Below are 18,671 nucleotides of genomic sequence, written 5' to 3' on the forward strand. Positions count from 1 at the left end.
TAAATCAGGACACGCATGAGATTTGACCGGTATGACATATTATGTCAACGTGTGAAGTTGGCATGCATGCATGCACATTGCACGCGCACACACACACAAAGTGCCTACAGGTTTGGCCAGCTATTTCACTATTTCTAACACATCCCGTTAAAATGTGTTAATGGAACGTGTTGCCTCGTGCTTTTCGGAGTGTACGTACCACATCTAGTTATCACACTTTCTCTAAGAGGTGTTACAATTACTGACTGATGGCTTGCCAAAAAAGCAAACCTTTTTTTTCGCCTTTAGCAGAGTTGTGTACCTGTGTGTGTGTGTGTGTGTGTGTGTGTGTGTGTGTGTGTGTGTGTGTGTGTGTGTGTGTGTGTGTGTGTGTGTGTGTGTGTGTGTGTGTGTGTGTCCTCTCCATCTGCATACCTGTCTGTTGTCCTGTCTCAGCTGAGTTAATCAAACGTGTTACTGGTGACTACTTAAGTCCTATTCTAAAACCTCTAGTTCCATTCCTTAATTCTGATTGTCTGGTTTCCCTTTAATTGCTGTGGTATATGAGACTATAATCCACACTTTGAATCAGTTTATATCAAAAAAAGGAACTACTTTCTTGTAGCTGGGAACTACTTTCTTGCAGAACTTGTAGGGAATTATTATTGAAATAGAACAGTTTTATTTGGTACATATCTATGACTTTTCATAACGGCTGAGAGGCGTGGTGAGACACGAGGCGAAGCCGAGTGTCTCCAAACCTGCTCAGCCGTAACCACATGCCTCGCGTAGCTTGCGTTTCTATAATGGTTACAATATGGCAACATGAAAAATCATCTAATCATCAATCATCAAAAGACATGTACCAATTAAAACTGTTCTATTTCACTAATAATTAACTACAAGGTCTGCAAGAAAGTAGTTCCCAGCTACGAGAAAGTAGTTAACCCCAGTTTTTTTGCAAACAACACTACAAACAAAAGTGTCTTGAGATAACTTGTTATGATTTGACACTCTAATACAATGTAATTGAAATTGAATTGAAACACAGGTGCAGATAATTGGTGAACTTTGGAACACTGTGGAAAGAAATAACGCACCTGGGTTTGATATATGTAAACCGATTCAAGGTGTGGATTATAGTCTCATATACCACAGCAATTAAAGGGAAACCAGACAATCAGAATCAAGGAATGGAACTAGCTGTAGTGTACATCCTGGTTTACTTTACTAAACCAGGGTGAGAATGTTAGCAACAAGCATAGCGAGGCGTTGTGTGCTTGTAGATCGGCTGTTTTCACTAGTCTTGTGCGACAGTCTTGTATGATTAAGCAGGGCTTTACTTTGCGAAAAAACTTGGAGATACGAGGTTTCCACCAGACAACGACGATATGCATGGCAGGCTAACAAGGGTGAGTGAGAAGAGAGCTTCCAGGAGAAGTGGAAGAGGAGGAGTGAAGGAGGCAGGCCGGTCACTGCCACAGACACCGGGAGCTCACAGCCAGCCAACTAGTGCTATGGTAGCCAACACAGAGGCAGCGCGGCCTGTAGGTCAAGAAAGTAAATCCCTGAATAGATTTTTCACAATTCTTTTATATATACAGTATATTGTTGTTTTCGGGTGGGAACCTTCTATGTCCAAAACCGCCCAAAACCAATCTACAAGCGGCGTTGTGTGCTTGTAGATCTGCTATTTTCACCTGTCTTGTGCGACAGTCTTGTATGGTGAAGCAGGGCTTTACTTTACGAAGAAGCTTGGAGATACAAGATTTCTGCCCGACAGTGACGATATATACGTACGTTTTATTTATGTTTTCATGATGCTCAACCCACGTTTTACACGTCAACGAGTGTATAGTTTGCGACACCCACAGCCACAACACTAGAGGGAGTGCACACAACGATCTGATAACACAAACCCTTAAGAGACATATGGGTAAATTCTCCTTCTACAACACTGCCAACCAGGTGTGGAATTACTTGACTACCTCCCTTAAAACATGTAGCTCGCTGGCATCCTTCAAAACTGGCCTGAAAACTCTCCTTTCAGTTGAGCTTTCAGACAGGCGAGACGAGAAGTGAGCACCCCGCCACCATAGCCCCATACCCTTGTTTCCCCTATCCTGTACAGTGTTTTTATAACTGCGATATAATTTAATGTTTTCTTTGCTTGCTATTTGTTATGTCCATGAATTAAATACAAAGGACTTCCAACGTAAAAAAAGACCGTAAAAAGGACTTATTTGGGATGTGTGGCAGGGTGTTTAACTGTACTTGTACTGTACTACATTTCTATTGTATCGACTATACTTGTACTGTTCTCCATTTTCTGTCAAAATAAAATAATCAATCAATCAAAGAAATTGAATGCCACCGTTTCTGTCAAAGAACAGCGTGTCATTTGACAAAATATATCCATGTCTGTGTCGAGGGAAGAGATGAGCACCAGATGAGCGCACCTGAGCGTGCGTACAGCATGTTTGTTTGGCGCGGCAGGGGCCGTTAAAACATGCTATTAGCAGACCGCAGCTCCAGGTTTAGGTCGGCCGCGCTGGTGTCATCGCCACCGCGTCAGCGTTTCCTGCCGCCACATGGGACTATCATGTCACCACGGGTGTGACGCTCCCCTGTTCCTGTCAACAAGGTGGCGTCAAGCTCCGCGCACGCACACACACACACACACACAGACACGTGTGCAAAAATCCTCATCTAATGAATAAAAGATCGCAGAGTTCTAAAAATGGCACCCGACATCAGCTCGTGGCGTTACAAATACACAGTATAACAAGCTACCTCTCTCTCTCTCTCGCACGTCTCGCGTTTTCACGCGAACGCGAACACACACACACACACAGTCACACACAGTCACATACACACACACACACACACACACACACACACACACACACACACACACACACACACACACACACACACACACACACACACACACACACACACACACACACACACACACACACACACACACACACACACACACACACACACACACACACACACACACACACACAGAGAGAGAGAGAGACACATGCGTCCGTGCAGTATTTTCTAAAGCCAGGTATACGGCAGCAACGCCACCAAATCACCGGTCTGCAGTGCTGGCGGTGTGTAATCACTCAGGCAGTAAAAACCCAAAGACATTATTACACACATGAGCATCCCTTGTCAAGTCCACTCAAAGTATCCATTAAGTTTCCAAACCGGGATGCACCGTCAACAACACCAACGTTGCGTGTCTGACCAATGGAAAACTGAAATAAGGCAAACGCATCAGCTCATTAAAATCTAGACCTGCTGTATCGAGCCATGTGTAACAAGCCGGTAAAGCAGTATAACGCCGTTGTCGGGTGAAAACCTTGTATGTCCAAAACCGTTCGTTTTGCATTTATCATTTTAAAAACGGTGTAAACTAGTGAAAACAGCCGATCTACAAGCACACAACGCCTCGCGGCGCGAGGCGTTGTGTGCTTGTAGATATGCTGTTTTCACTACCTTTGTGCGACGGCCTTGTATGACGAAGCAGGGCTTTACTTTGCGAAAAAGCGTACACATTTGAAACTTGGGAAATACGAGGTTTCTGCCCGACAGTGACGAGAACTGAGTTTTCCCATTTCATAGCCTTCCTTGAGTCAGACTGCCTGCTCCATCACATACAGCACGCGCACATGCACACAAGTAACCTACCTGTTGGAAGGTGGTTGAGTGTGGCTGGTCTCAAGAGTTCCAGTGGCTGCTCCTTACCGGCCAGGCCGCCTGCCAGAGACAGAGAGCATGGAGAAGACTCCGCTTCAAATATTGTCCTCAGCATTGTCAACAAAACAGCCACGCCAGCCACGGACCGTCAAAACTAGCCTCAATACCCTGCTGCTGCCTACAAAAAGGTGAGGGGGGGAGGAGGGGGGGGTTCTGTGGAAAACTACAAGTCCCAGCTGAAAAGGAGGTGGACGCGTGACAGGGGCACGACAACGGGCTGTAGGAAAAGCACGCAGTCCAACCAGAGGAGAGCCACGGAGAGAGTGAAGGCGGTGAGCGGTATAACGGCGGACAAGCACCGGGCGATGTTGCTTGCACTTATGAATTTAGTCATAGGAGGGAGGGAGGGAAAGAGAGAGAGGGAGAGAGAGTGTCAGTGAGTGAAAGAGAGAGAGAGAGAGTCAATCATGTACAATTTTAAATAAACACTTGTGCGGAGAGAGAGAGCGAGATAGAGAGAGAGAGCAGGCAGTTGTGTCTTACATGCGCTGCCGTTTCTTAACCCAATACAGGCATGCGTCTCATCTTTTTGCACATAGGTACAACCGTGTGTGTGTGTGTGTGTGTGTGTGTGTGTGTGTGTGTGTGTGTGTGTGTGTGTGTGTGTGTGTGTTGCAGGAGATAATTATAGTGGGAACAGGAACAGGCAGCAGCTCAATTCAGGGAGGACCCATCTATAAATAGACTAGTAGGACACACACACACATGCACGCACGCACGCACGCACGCACATCTCCCCAGCCACCTCACCCCACTCATCTCTTGCCAAAACATTGTATATATTAGACGGTTTATTTTAAACATGACAGCCTCATTAATCCAATGAATCACAACCTTCACTTTTACATAAAATGTATATATATTAGGGCTGGGACTTTAACTGATTAATTGCGATTAATTAATTACAGAAAATGTACGCGATTAAAAAAATGTACGCATTTTAATCACACTTAGTTTTTGCACCACAGAACCTTCAGTTTTGGGCATACGGATCATAGCGATGCACCAACCAAGAAGAGACAACAAACGCAAAGGGAGAAGTAGCCGATCGGAGCACTTTTGCATTATGCAGTGGTGTAAAGTAACTAAGTACATTTACTTGAGTACTCTACTTAATTACACTTTTGTATAGTATTTGTACTTTACTTGAGTATTTCCAATTTCAAATACTTTTACTTCTACCCCATTACATCTCTGATCCAAATATTGTACTTTTACTCCACAACAATTTTTGGAAAACTTTAGTTACTTTGCAGGTATAAATTATAATGTTATAAAACATACATAAACCACTTTAGCCCTATTTCTTGTGGTTTTCAAACATGGTTTTCAAACATTGTGTACTTTTACTTTTGGTACTTTAAGTACACTTTGATACCAACACTTTCATACTTTTACTCAAGTACATTTTTAATTCCGGACTTTTACTTGTAAGTAACGGAGTACATCTACATTGCAGTGGTTAAAAGTAGTTAAATATCTGAAAACACAAATTGACATGAATCCAAAACAAACAATGAAACTATATGGAATCTACGATAAGGTTGTGGGGGTCCCCGCTTCATCTCTCTCTCAACTAAGGGGTCCTTGGCCTGAAAACGTTGAAGACCCCTGGGCTAAAGTACTAAAGAAAAAGCAAAATCATACAAACCCACCTGCTTCTGATTAGGGCTGCAACTACAATTATTTTCGTAGCGATTACTGTATCGGTTACCTTTTCACTCAAGAAAATAATCAAGAAGCACAATTAAAATGTTATAAAACGTTTATATAAGTTGTATTTAGCTGCTCTATAAGCTATTTTCAAAATGTCCTTAAACGTCTACTATAAGCCCAAAAATAAGAATCGATTACTAATCGATTATGAAAAAGTGTAATGAACGGTTAACACAACCTATAGATCTGACCTGAGCATGACTCTCATACGCTCACGATCACACAGGCTATAATTATCAGAGTAATAACTTTTGTTTTTGAAAATAAAAGTTACTTTTAACTATAAATCCATGAATGTCTCTTTGTCTATCTGATGTGCGGGTTATTATGTTGTTAAATTACATAAAAATAACTACAAATGCAAAATTTTACCAAATGGTCACTTTAACAAGATATTATAATTAGCCTATATTCTCCACACTTGTATTCTCCCCATCTTAATTAGCCTATATTCTCCACACTTGTATTCTCCCCATCTTGACAAAATGGTATATTCCCAGGTTCCGCAGGTCAGCTGCACAGGTGCAATGCATTATTGTTAATTGTGGCACGTTTACTAACATGCCAAGTTTAGTTGCACTTGAACAACTGTTCCAGGCTGCCATATCCAGACCAAGAAACCATAGAAACGGGGGAAAAAGTTAAATGTACTTCTTAAAATAAATGTATCATGCCTGTTGCTAAGGTATGGCAACATGACTGGTGTCTTGCACGCGCGCAAAGGCGCGTGTGCAAGACACCAGTCATGTTGCCATACCTTAGCTTTTTCTGAACTGACGCCACTGCCTTTCCCAAGCATTCACAGACATGATCTGCAGGTTTTACCGTCGCAATGAAAAGGAGAGAAATGGACCTCTAGCAGAGGTACAGGTAAGTTGCTTGACCACCATGCGAGTGTACGCACGTGGGGTTTAGGGACGGGACGATAAGCGATATTATCGTTCATCGTGATAAAAAAAACACTCATGATAATCGCATCGTGGAGATTTAATTCATCGTGAAAGTAAAAGTCCAGCATTTCGACTGTTTTTAAATGGACGAAATGTATTTAGGGCTGAAGTGGTTAATGCATGTTTTGTGATAATTGCGACCGAAGTTTACCATGAGAAATGTCGCAGCTTGTCTCCGTCTGTGTCAGTCAGTCAGTCAGTACACAACTCTTAGTGCTCGTCAGGGTGGGGGGTCCCCAGTTAAAATATGATTATTTGGGGGGTCACTGATTTAGAGGATGGGGATGAGGGGAGATGGAGAGGACCATGTGCTGGAGTCACACATGACAGACGCGCGCGCGCACACACACACACACACACACACACACACACACAAATGCGCAGGGCTTTTGTTTTTCTGGGTTGCAAAGTGCTATTTTCAGCCTAAGCAGACTGCCAGCATGATTAATACATGACGGAGGGTGGGGCTAAATTAAACATTCATACATCTCACACACACACACACACACACACACACACACACACACACACACACACACACACACACACACACACACACACACACACACACACACACACACACACACACACACACACACACACACACACACACACACACACACACACACACACACACTCTTTGTTGTGATGGAGGCCTATTCAACTGGCGGCCCACGGGCCAGATCCGGCCCAAATAACAATTTGGCGTTTTATTTTCATTTGATGAATTCTGAGCAATAAATGAATAAACATGCAAGAGAAAGTAAATTAATGCGGTATTTCATCGGAAAATGTGCCATCGTTCCGTATTCTACAGAAAGATAACACGTTTTCCTGTACCACCAGCCTACAGTATATTAAATGCTGCCATCCATACTAGTCAGGGGATATTAATAAAACCTGTGAATACATTCTTTACCAAACAATTTCTTCACCAATGTGTTCATAAAGGTGTCTAGTAACATATCTAACGAAGATTGAAATTCAACATCCCTAGCAAAATGTTTGACAGCTAGGGTCATTCATTGGGCTAAAAAAAGACCCAAAAAACTATGGTTAAGTGATGAGTCATCACTTGTCACAGTTGTATGGGGTCCATTTTTGGCCCAAGGAATGTTTTTCATGCAAAACAAATGCTTGCAATGGATTCAGAATAATTAAAAACACCTAGTTAGACCCCTCACATCCCACTTGAAGCATATTTTTGGGAGTAATTTTTTCCCTTATAGTACAGCGTATAGTAAGTGAATGAGACCCAGAATTACCCTAGCTGTCAAACATTTTGCTAGGGATGTTGAATTTCAATCTTTGTTAGATATGTAACTAGACACCTTTATGAACACATTGGTGAAGAAATTGTTTGGTGAGGAATTTATTCACAGATTTGACAGGTATTCTGCTCATTTCTGGTTCGGCCACTCCACACCACAAAACACATCTTCTGCCTCTACTGTAGCTAGCTTATCAAGTTTAGCAAATAACATTGGTACATTTCTATTTAACAGTAGGTTGACGGCAGCACAGGTTAATATTTGGCAAAATGTCAATGTTAACGACCAGTAAGACGCCCTAAGGGCACTGAAACAGCTTCTAAAGGTCTTATGACATCAAAAAGGGTGCATCACCTTTGCTGTTACTTTACATTGTGTTTGCACCGGTCCAATGCACCATTTAAAGGTGGTTCTCAACCTAAGCACTAAGAGTTGAGGCATTACATTTTACATAACACGGTTCTATTGTGAAAATAGCAGATCGACATGCTCACAAGCATGTAGATCTGCTAGTTCTTCATCTAATATTTGACAATTTGGCCAATGTTTAATTTGTCATTTTAGAGGTATTAAAAAGTCTAAGCCTGGTCGTACTCCCTCGGACTTCCTACTTGGTCCAATCAGCCACACGTCTATTCCCGGACTTTTGATATAAATGATAATAATAAAAAAAAAAAAACATCGGCCATTCTTCTCAGTGTCATTTTGGAGCCATCTGAAACGGTTAATATCCTCTCTCAATCATTTTCTGGGACTGGGTGTGATGCTCGTAGTATCCAGCAGGCCGCGCCGTTGACTCACATTCTGGATGGATGGGTGGCTAGGAGTGGCCTCCTACTCTCCACGTTGTTGAAACTCGACAAGAAGGACACTCAACATGGCTGCTCTTTGTCTCTGTTCGTGGATCGCGGTCTCAATCATGTTCGGGCGCCGCTTCTCTATCGCTCCTTTCCCTGCTTCGCCGCACGTAAACGAATGGAATTGATCTCCCCTCCGCCTCGCCAAAGTAAGATCGCCGACCTCTGCAGGATGAATATGTACGCTGTATCGAGCACTCCATTACGTGTTGTTATCATGTGGGCTTTGTTTTTTTAAAACATGTTTGTAAATAAATGGCTTATTTCTTCGGCGCTACCTCTGTTCAGAGGGTTCTGCCGCGGCTTTCAAGGTGTTAAATTGTCACTTTAGAAATATGCAGATATACACTTAAACTGTATGTTGGTTTGTTTACTGTTGAGAGAGAAAACATTAAAGGTGATACACCATGCATTTAAAAAGTATTTATGTCATATTGTTTATGTCCCAAAAAACGTTTTTCAAAAGGTTTGAGGCTAAATTACCTCTCATTTTTGAATGGCTCTCAGAGCATTTTCAGCTGCAGTACCACCTTTGGCCTGAACTGCGCCCCCCCATTCTTCAAAAACGGCCGTTTATGACGTCACAAACGGCAGCAAATCTGGACAGCCTGTTTTGAGAACCCGTGGGATGCTTTTAACCTCCACCTTCCCAAAACCAGAGAAAGACACAACGGTCTGAAATGGGACTTTGTGAGGTTAAAAGGTGCTAGTGGGACCCCAAAAAAAGGTTTTAAACTAGGAAAAGTGGGTGATGATGTGTACGTCCAGTGACAAATGAACTCACTTTTCTGAGCCTAGTAATTAAAAAAATTATATATATATATATATATTTGATGTCATAAGACCTTTAATACGGCACAGTTAAGCAGGAGTCAAAATATTAATCTGGCTGGTCGAGTCATCATTGTGATGTCAGAACAGGTCAGCTAAATCCATATGGCGTCCGTGAGGTCAGATGTGGAGGTATTGAACAGCTCCATATATGGAGAATTGGTCTTGTGTCAGAGAGTAAAATCATCAGTGTTTGTTTAACTATGACAATGTTTTAAAAAAACGGACCCTGTCAGAGTTAAACCAAGACTGAGGGTTTTACTGTATCAGTGGGGTGGCCATGGCAGATGGTAGAAAGCTGACACCAGAGCCTGATGGGCCAGCGAAGTGCCAAGCAGTCTAACACACACACACACACACACACACACACACACACACACACACACACACACACACACACACACACACACACACACACACACACACACACACACACACACACACACACACACACACACACACACACACACACACACACACACACACACACACACACAGAGTGCTAAGTGTAGTGTGACTGAGAACCCCTTGCAGTCTCCCTCTGCTTCACTTAATGGCTGCCATCAGTTTCTCCTCTCGTCCAATAGGCCGTTGTTGCTTATGATCCACTTAAGAGCCCTCTTCAATGACACGCCCTACTGGTTCCCTGGACCAGAACCTATGGAGTGGATGCATGCATGCATGCAATCTAGAGAGAGACAGAGAGAGAGAGATCTGCTCTCCCATCATCTATTCTCAAACAAGTGGTTCGGGACCCATTTGTAGGTCACAGATCCATTTTCGTGGGTCGCAACTGAATATCCCTTTACACGGGAAAAAAAATTCACAACTTTACACGGGTTGAGAACAAATTCCAACATTTTTCAAAAAGAATATCATGAATAAAATATAAAATAATCAAATAAATTCCCTAAATGATTTAAGAAGCTGTGAAAATAGCAGATCTGCAAGCTTGCAACGCAGCGCGAAGCGATGCGTTGTGAGTTTGTAGATTTGCTATTTTCACTAATTTCTTTTTTTTTTTATGTTGAAAATATAACACAGGGCTTAAGTGAATAAAACCAGGTAAAGACAAGAATTATACCACATAGCGATATTATGACATCCAAAATCCCAGGCGATATCCAGTCTCACAAACTTTATCCACTTTGAGAGTGTTCAAATGTAGCCCAATGGACCACTGGCTTACATGTGTACACTCTGTATAGTCAGGGGATATCTTAATAAATTCCATACCAAAAACTTTCTTCACCAATGTGTTTGTAAAGGTGTCAAGTAACACATCTCACAAAGACTGAAATTCAGTTTCCCTAGGAGAATCCCTTACAGCTGCTGAAAGTTGGGCTCCCATTAACTTAACTATACAGGAAAAAACACACCAAAAATAATTATGCTTTAAGTAGCATGTGAGGGGTCAAACTAGGGGTTTTTCATGATACTGAATCCATTGCAAGCATTTGTTTTGCAAAGAAAACATTTCTTGGGGTACATGACTCATCACTAAACCATAGTTTTGTTGGGCCGTGTACAGAACAAGAAATGTTTTTCGTGCAAAACGGATGCTTGCAATGGATTCAGAATCATGAAAAAACCCTAGTTTGACCCCTCACATGCTACTTAAACCATATCTATTTGGTGTGTTTTATCCTGCATTTAAATAATCCAACTTTCAGCAGCTGTCACAGATTCTCCTAGGGAAACTGAATTTCGGTCTTTGTGAGATGTGTTACTAGAACCTTTACAAACACATTGGCGAAGACATTTCTTTTGTAAGGATATTCATTCCAGGATTTGACACTATTTCTGAAGATATCCTGTAGCCATGTGTCAGCATGCTTGCCTCCGTGGCGCTCCACCACGCCCCATCCTGACAGAGGGCACTTATCCATTAATCTTTGTGTCCACTCGGATGCCACAGTTGTTTTAAAGAGTTGTATTGAGTAGCTGTCCTCTCCACACAGTCAGCCACTACACAGCATGTGCCATTATGGAACCACAGCGACAAATGAATGTTAATAGAGAGAAGGACAGAGATGGACGACCTGCTAGCTTCGACCGGCTTTCACGTCTCAATATGTGGTCAAGGCCTAAGGAAGCTGCGCTGGATCAATTAGCACAGACAGATGCCCTGTTCAAACACCGGTGCCACGAAGGCTGGCGAGAGGAACAGGACAACAGCTTGCAGGTTTTGCCCTGGGAATAAAAAGTGAATGAAGGATTATGGTTGTGTTTGTTGTATTTTATCGTATTTTTTTGTTATTTTGTTTAATTTGGTGTCGATTTGGACATCTACCTTTTGTATTTGAATTTTAGTTTTTCATCCTGCTTTTGTGTGAAAAAATTTAAAACTTTAATAAACATTTAGTTGTAAAAAGTGAATGACAAGCTAACAATATGTTGGGATGTTTTATTTTTTTTTATGTTGCAATCTACAATATATCCACAACTTTCCCACGTCCCGTCGTGCATTGCGCAGGAAGTTGTGCGGCAGTTTCCGGCGTCGCAGCCGAGAATGATCTACAAGCTCACAACGGTTGGATCTGCGACGCGACGTGAGCTTGTATGTCTTCTGCTCTCCGGAAGTGTCCCACAGATAATGCTACTGTAAATTCTCGCTGAAACTGTTGGATAAAACCATGAAAATGGGTGATATGCTAACTTGTGTGAATTACAACAGGCCACAGGGAGCAATATAGCAACATCTCTACGTAGTCGTTAAGTGAAAACACGTACGACTGTGGATGTGAAGAATAGAGTTTTGTTATATGGTTGACGCGTGAGCATGACAGTAAATCTAAATGGTTTACCTGGGTAGTACATACGAGGTGCTGGTACACCTCCATATGGCAAAACAAAACACATGCAAATGTAAGGATGTGATAGATGACAGATTTCTGCATACGGAACTGTAGTTGCATTTGCATTGGAGTAAATCTATTAAGCAGCATAGGCCAGTAAGTGCGTGGAACTTTAATGCAACGCCCGATGTGACCTAGACCAGTGGTTCTCAACCTTTTCAGGCCGCGACCCCCAAAATAATCATATTTTAACTGGGGACCCCCCCAACCTGATGAGCGGCACGCTGTGAGCTTGTAGATCTGCCATTTTCACTTTCTCACTTTTCATTTCTTAAACACTTGTTTTCTAATTAATTTCTTCGATTTTTCTTTTGTTTCTTCATGAACTTACTGAAAGAAATCGTGAAAAAGTTTGCTTTCTGGGAATGTTTTCAGATTTTCTTTTTCTTTAAACCATAACAATCCAAAACAAAAATGTCGGAAACAAAACAAATAAAGGCACCCATAAAAATGTGTCCGCGACCCATAAATGGGTCCCGACCCAGTGCTTGGGAACCAGTGGTCTTAAAGTCTATACACGTCCGTCTGCAGCGGACGGACTTCCCTGTGGAATCACACGTACGCGTGCTCGCCACATGCTAAAGGAAAGAGATGGGAAGGGAATGCTAAGTTAACCCAGCCTGGCAGCGGGACAAGTTGGCACGCGGGTTGCCAGGAAGTGGGCATGGCTGCCTCAGTAGGCAGACACCCGCTGTCCAGGAGTGGAGGGGGGGACCCCTCCCCCTCGCTCAGAGCTTCACCAACACATGCATGGTGGAGGCACACACATAGCGTATGTTTGTGCGCGCACAAACACACACACACGCACACGCGCGCGCGCACACATGCGCACGCAGCACACACACACACCCGTTGGTATCACTGTATTTTGAGGACATACATTTTATGAATACCAACATTTTGACCCCAAAGTCGGAGTTCTACGTATTTGCACACCAAAAATAGCAGATCTACAAGCAACTCAATATGCCCTACACCTAAACTCTAACAGCTATATTTCCGTCCATGCCTTAATCCTTATCCCTAAACTTCTTTGCCTTGTATTTTAAAACCTTGAAAAGCATTTTGACATCAGCGCCCACACCCTAGGTGGGGTAGGCGAAAGGGCCTTTCTGTGTGGAGTTTGCATGTTCTCCCCGTGTCTCCTAGGGTAGATACCCTCACAAAAACATGCTGTAATCCTGGTTTCCAGATAAATCGACAGACAATGTGTAGTTCCTAAATTCTACTTGACTGGTGGGGATGGTTACCCCCTCACATGTACAATAATACAAGTAGCACACACACACACACACACACACACACACACACACACACACACACACACACACACACACACACACACACACACACACACACACACACACACACACACACACACACACACACACACACACACACACACACACACACACACACACACACACACACACACACACACACACAATATAGGACCATACGCGATGTTATCGTTTATCGTGATAAAAAAGACTCACAATAATCGTATTGTGGAGATTTAATTTATCGTGATATCGTCCTCCGTCATGCACTGGGATCAATTCACCTTTTATTTGCAGAGCTGTATATCTGGTACCACTTAAACACACTATAATTGGTATAAGGTACTTATAATACACACAGTCTTTTTTCACTCTCTATCAAATGTCTTTGCCAAAATATTGCCAATCTACAAGCTCACAACGCATTGCGACACGTTGTGAGCTTGTAGATCTGCTATTTTTTTGCAAATGTTCCTCCCCAGATTAAGAGATTTTGATTATCGCGATATCGTAAATCGCGATTTCTTTCATCGCAATAACCGTGATATGAAAAAGTAATATTGTCCCATACACACACACACACACACACACACACACACACACACACACACACACACACACACACACACACACACACACACACACACACACACACACACACACACACACACACACACACACACACACACACACACACACACACACACACACACACACACACACACAGGTGAGACCATTGAGGCAGCCCGAGTTCCCCCTGGCCAACCACCTTTACCTCAACCTGCCCAATGCCCATGCCCATCCCCTCTCAGCCCAGTGCCAGGCGGGCACACACACCAACCTGTCTGGTCCATGACAACTCTCACAACATGTCCGCTGTGCCTCCCTCGCCACCAGCCTGGCAGCCACGTCCGCCCCGTCTGCCAGCCGGCCAACTGTGCCATCCTGTCTGCAGCGAGGCTCTCCACCAAAAAAACTGCCCCTTCTGCTCCAGCCGAACGCCCTGCCAGTCTGATGGCGTGCCAGCCACGCCAACCTGTCACCGCCGCAGCTCCCAATCACACGACAAGCACCTGCATGGCCGCACACTGGTTACGCCACATTTTAGTAGAGCTGCGATGTTGATCATCTTCTTAGCAATTATTCTGCGGATTACTGGGGCGGTATCGACATTTTGTTACCGCGATTACCGTCTTCCCATTTACCGCCGGTACTGCGGTAATTACCGCACCCCCGTATCTATTAATTAAGGTTCGGCGATAAGCCAAAATATTGAAATCATCTTCCCAAAAGTCGCCTCTCGAGTCTCCACAGCCTGACTGCCCGAGTTATACTTCTCCGTACAGCACAGCGGGTATGGCTTTGAAAGGAGCAGATCTACAAGCTCACAACACATCGCATCCGCGACGCGTTCTGAGCTTTTAGATCTGCACTGTCGGGTTACCATAGTAACGTAGGCTAGCTACTTAGCTTTTCAGACACAAACAGCTGTGTGAACAAACCAGAAGAGGACGGGTAGTCAGATCGTGTACAGTGATTCTGTAAACTCACGTCACGTCTCAACTCTCAAATCGCAGTGATTGAGTGCTGCTATATACAGGTTTTAGTTACAAGACTTGACAGAAAAGGTTATAAAATCTCCGACGCGCCGCCGGGCACAACGTGCGACGGAGTGGAAAAAGTAAAACAGTTTCATTTTCGGTTTTAGTCCACGCGGCCCGTGCTCCGCCAGTAATCCGTATGAATAAAAAAAGATATGCCACAACACAAGGTATGTATTAACATCCTTGTGTCGTGTGGATTACAAAGAAAGTTTACGCTGCTCTGTACTCCTCTACGCAGGCTGCCCTGTGTAGGTCTGACTGTCTGTGTCTCTGAGAGTGAGAGTGACGTATGTGGCTTCCAAACTGTGGTACACGGCCCAGAGCAGAGCGGCATGGAGCGCATGCGGTCCTCGCTTCTCCCCTGTTTTAAAACTCGCTGGTTTTCCAATAAAAAATATACTTTTTTTTGTCTTTTTTTACCGCGGTAAGCACACTGACACCGCGGTAGACCTCGGTTTACCGCGGTACGGCGGTTACCGTGTCCAACCCTATTACTGATGTGATTATAGTTATTCGGGTGGGGACCCAAATGCATTTGGTCTCCATGGCATGAGTAATCGATAGAAAAGAAATGTAATTTTGGGGGTGAAATACTCCTTTAAGGCCTTTTTTATAGTGAAAATATCCACCCTACAAGCTTGTAGATGATGATATAAAGATGTTGCCCACGACAAAACGTTATCCATACTATATATCGTCACTGTCGGGCAGAAACCTTGTATCTCCAAGTTTCAAATTTGTATGTTTTTCACAAAGTAAAGCCCTGCTTCATCATACAAGGCCGTCTCACAAAGGTAGTGAAAACAGCAGATCTGCTGTTTTCACTAGTTTAAATCATTTTTTAAATGATAAATGCAAAACGAACGGTTTTGGACATACAAGGTTTCCACCCGACAACGACAATATATATAACAAAGTGTTAAGGCCTTGTGTCACACCTTGATACATACAGTACAGGCAGTCCATCCTGTGTCATCGTATACCAACCAATACACTGGCAGGTGCCAGGGTGGGAGTAATGCCCTACTGCCCGCTAAATAGGAGCCAGTCTACTGGCTGCAATCTCTGCCAAGTTACCAGGCCAAGGTTTTTCAGTAAGCCTTAAAGGCATAGTTCACCACATTAAAAAAATGTGCACGTTTTAGTAACCCATGCATATCTCTCGGAGATTTCACGACTGTTGGTTGCCTGTTGTCACTGGTTTCAAACTTGTCACACTTCTCTCTAATACACAAAATAAACCCAGCAAAGATTTAATTCTCCATAACTTTGAATATCATTTCGGTGGCTGGCACATTTCATAGTACAAAACGGTTAACTAAATGCCAGGGCCGCTAATGTTAAAAGCTGATAACTGGAAGAGTGAAGATAGAAGTGAAGTTTACATACAAAACACATCTTCTCCGAAACACTTCCCATTTGCTGTGTGTGAACATTACATTCTCAACACTTTTGCAATGCATGTTTATAGAAACCTCAAATTGAACCGTTTTTTTAAACATAGAAATTAGGATTGCATGTTCATACAGGATTGTAATGGAAAAGAATTATGCTATTTGAACTTGACTTTGCTCAATGGCAAGGCTTTGCGGAAGGCTTAATGAAATGAACACCGCTCCCTTCACACTGGGTGTGTGATTATCTTTTTGATAGCCGACATACAAAATGGATTAAGTGCTTAAAATGATTGTGACACTGTATCAACTACATTTGCTGGGGACCCCTGCATGGATTCCCATTCATTCAAGGACCCCCGGGGCTCCACGGACCCCACTTTCATGCCTTCCCAGCCAGCGCGGTCAGGACCTGGACCAATCATTGACATCTCGATTGGGGCCAGATCAGGTCAAACCATGACTAGTCAGATCTGGCCCACAATATCACCTGATTTCAACCAACATAAATCCTGCCCACGAAAACGGACATCCTGGATTAATCAGAGGGGGTCCGATCGAGGCCAGATAAATATCATAACTAGTCAGATATGTCCCAGAATATAACCTTATATGCTCATACTTCAACTAACATTACAAACAATAACAATAATCCTGTCAAACAAAAAAGTCCATGTAACGTCCTGGTAATGACGTCAAGATCATCCCCATTTGGGCTGTGATCTGGCCTAGTTCTGAACGTCAACGGAGTCACCGGAGGACGTTATCATAACGTCATAATGACGTCATTTGGCTTGCAGGGTTAAGCCACGTTAAGCCCCTAGGGGGTCCTCAGAGTTACTACAGGGGTCCTCCAAATCTTTGTGTGATAGAAACCTTTTTTATCTTATTTATATTAACTACTTGAACGCTAGTGTCCATATTTGGAGAACTTTAGCCAAAAATAGCAGATCTACAAGCTCACAACGCCTCGCGCTAGATCAGCTATTTTCGGCAAAGAGCTTTGGTGTAGAGGGGAAAAAGAGCAGACTAAGTACAGAGTGAAAGGTTTAAGTATTGATGGTTCAAGTGTTTAAACATCTGAAAACACAAATTGACACGAATCCAAAATACACAGATGATCGTGCTGTCAAAAACGAAACTACTGTATAAGGAATCTATGAACAGGTTTTGGAAGTCCCTGCTTCATCTCTCTCTCAACTAAGGGGTCCCCGGCCTGAAAACGTTGAAGACCCCTGAGCTAGAATAATGGCATGCCTGAAACAGAGAGGAGACGGCGGGGTTAACGTGGTGACCCTGTGACCCAGACACAGGCTGAATGTTTGCTTAAAAAATCTCACCACCCACTCTGCTGGAAACCTCTTGTTGATGTTGCGGCCTTGTTTACCAACTGCTTCACACTTCCTCTGGGCATTCTAAAGCTGGGACGCAAAACCACACCCTTTCACTATACTTTTACTGCCAAACCCTTTTTTTAGGCCTGTGTGGACACGTGCATGTGTGCGCGTGCGCGTGTGTGTGTGTGCGCGCATAGTACTTGTGCATTTGAGCAAACACAGCGAGGATGTGAGTCAACAGGGTTCAAAGCTGGATGATCCTCCGTTTTAGTTGTGTGTCCGTGCCCCACACACACACGCACACACGCACACGCACACACACACACACACACACACACACACACACACACACACACACACACACACACACAATACCGTGATATATAAGTGCGGCTGTCTTTTCCTGGCTTTATTCACCTATATGCTTTATTTTATACTTCACAAAAAAAAAGAAAAAAAAAAAAGAAAAAAAAGAATGTTTTTCGTATTATCATCACAATATTAATGGAGGCATTTTGGCCACACAGACACACTCAGAGGCCTAGTGGCCGTGTGGCCCGGCAGCAGGCAGGCAACAGGAGCCAGTTCCATAGGGAGACAGGAGATCCCTCTGACACCTGAGACGGAGCCTGCAGGGACGTGCTGGGCCCCTGATTCAGCCCGGGAAAAAAGAGTTGGAGAGGCCCTCATTGTGCGCTATAGAGAGAGATCTCTATAGAGAGAGATCTCTCTATAGCGCTGCTGCTGCTACTCAAAGATGTACCATTTCAGATCATGACAAGTGACAAGCCAGTGGCAAAACCGTTTGTTTTGTATTTAT

General features: G+C 43.4%; 1 protein-coding gene and 1 long non-coding RNA gene across 2 annotated transcripts in view; both read right to left on the bottom strand.

The window, feature by feature from the left end:
* Positions 1-18,671, bottom strand: part of LOC308308325 — an 839,845-nt gene that overhangs the window by 268,020 nt on the left and 553,154 nt on the right. The gene's annotated exons all lie outside the window — the stretch shown is intronic.
* Positions 1-18,671, bottom strand: part of hdac4 (histone deacetylase 4) — a gene marked incomplete at its 3' end in the record, with an annotated part of 312,733 nt that overhangs the window by 222,761 nt on the left and 71,301 nt on the right. Inside the window, exon 3 of the mRNA XM_080753473.1 lies at positions 3,685-3,753. Within this exon, the coding sequence (XP_080609599.1) occupies positions 3,685-3,753 (69 nt within the window). The remainder of the gene's footprint in view (positions 1-3,684; positions 3,754-18,671) is intronic.

This window comes from Nannobrachium achirus, assembly GCF_963921795.1.
Source record: "Nannobrachium achirus genome assembly, chromosome: 22".
NCBI lineage: Eukaryota > Metazoa > Chordata > Actinopteri > Myctophiformes > Myctophidae > Nannobrachium > Nannobrachium achirus.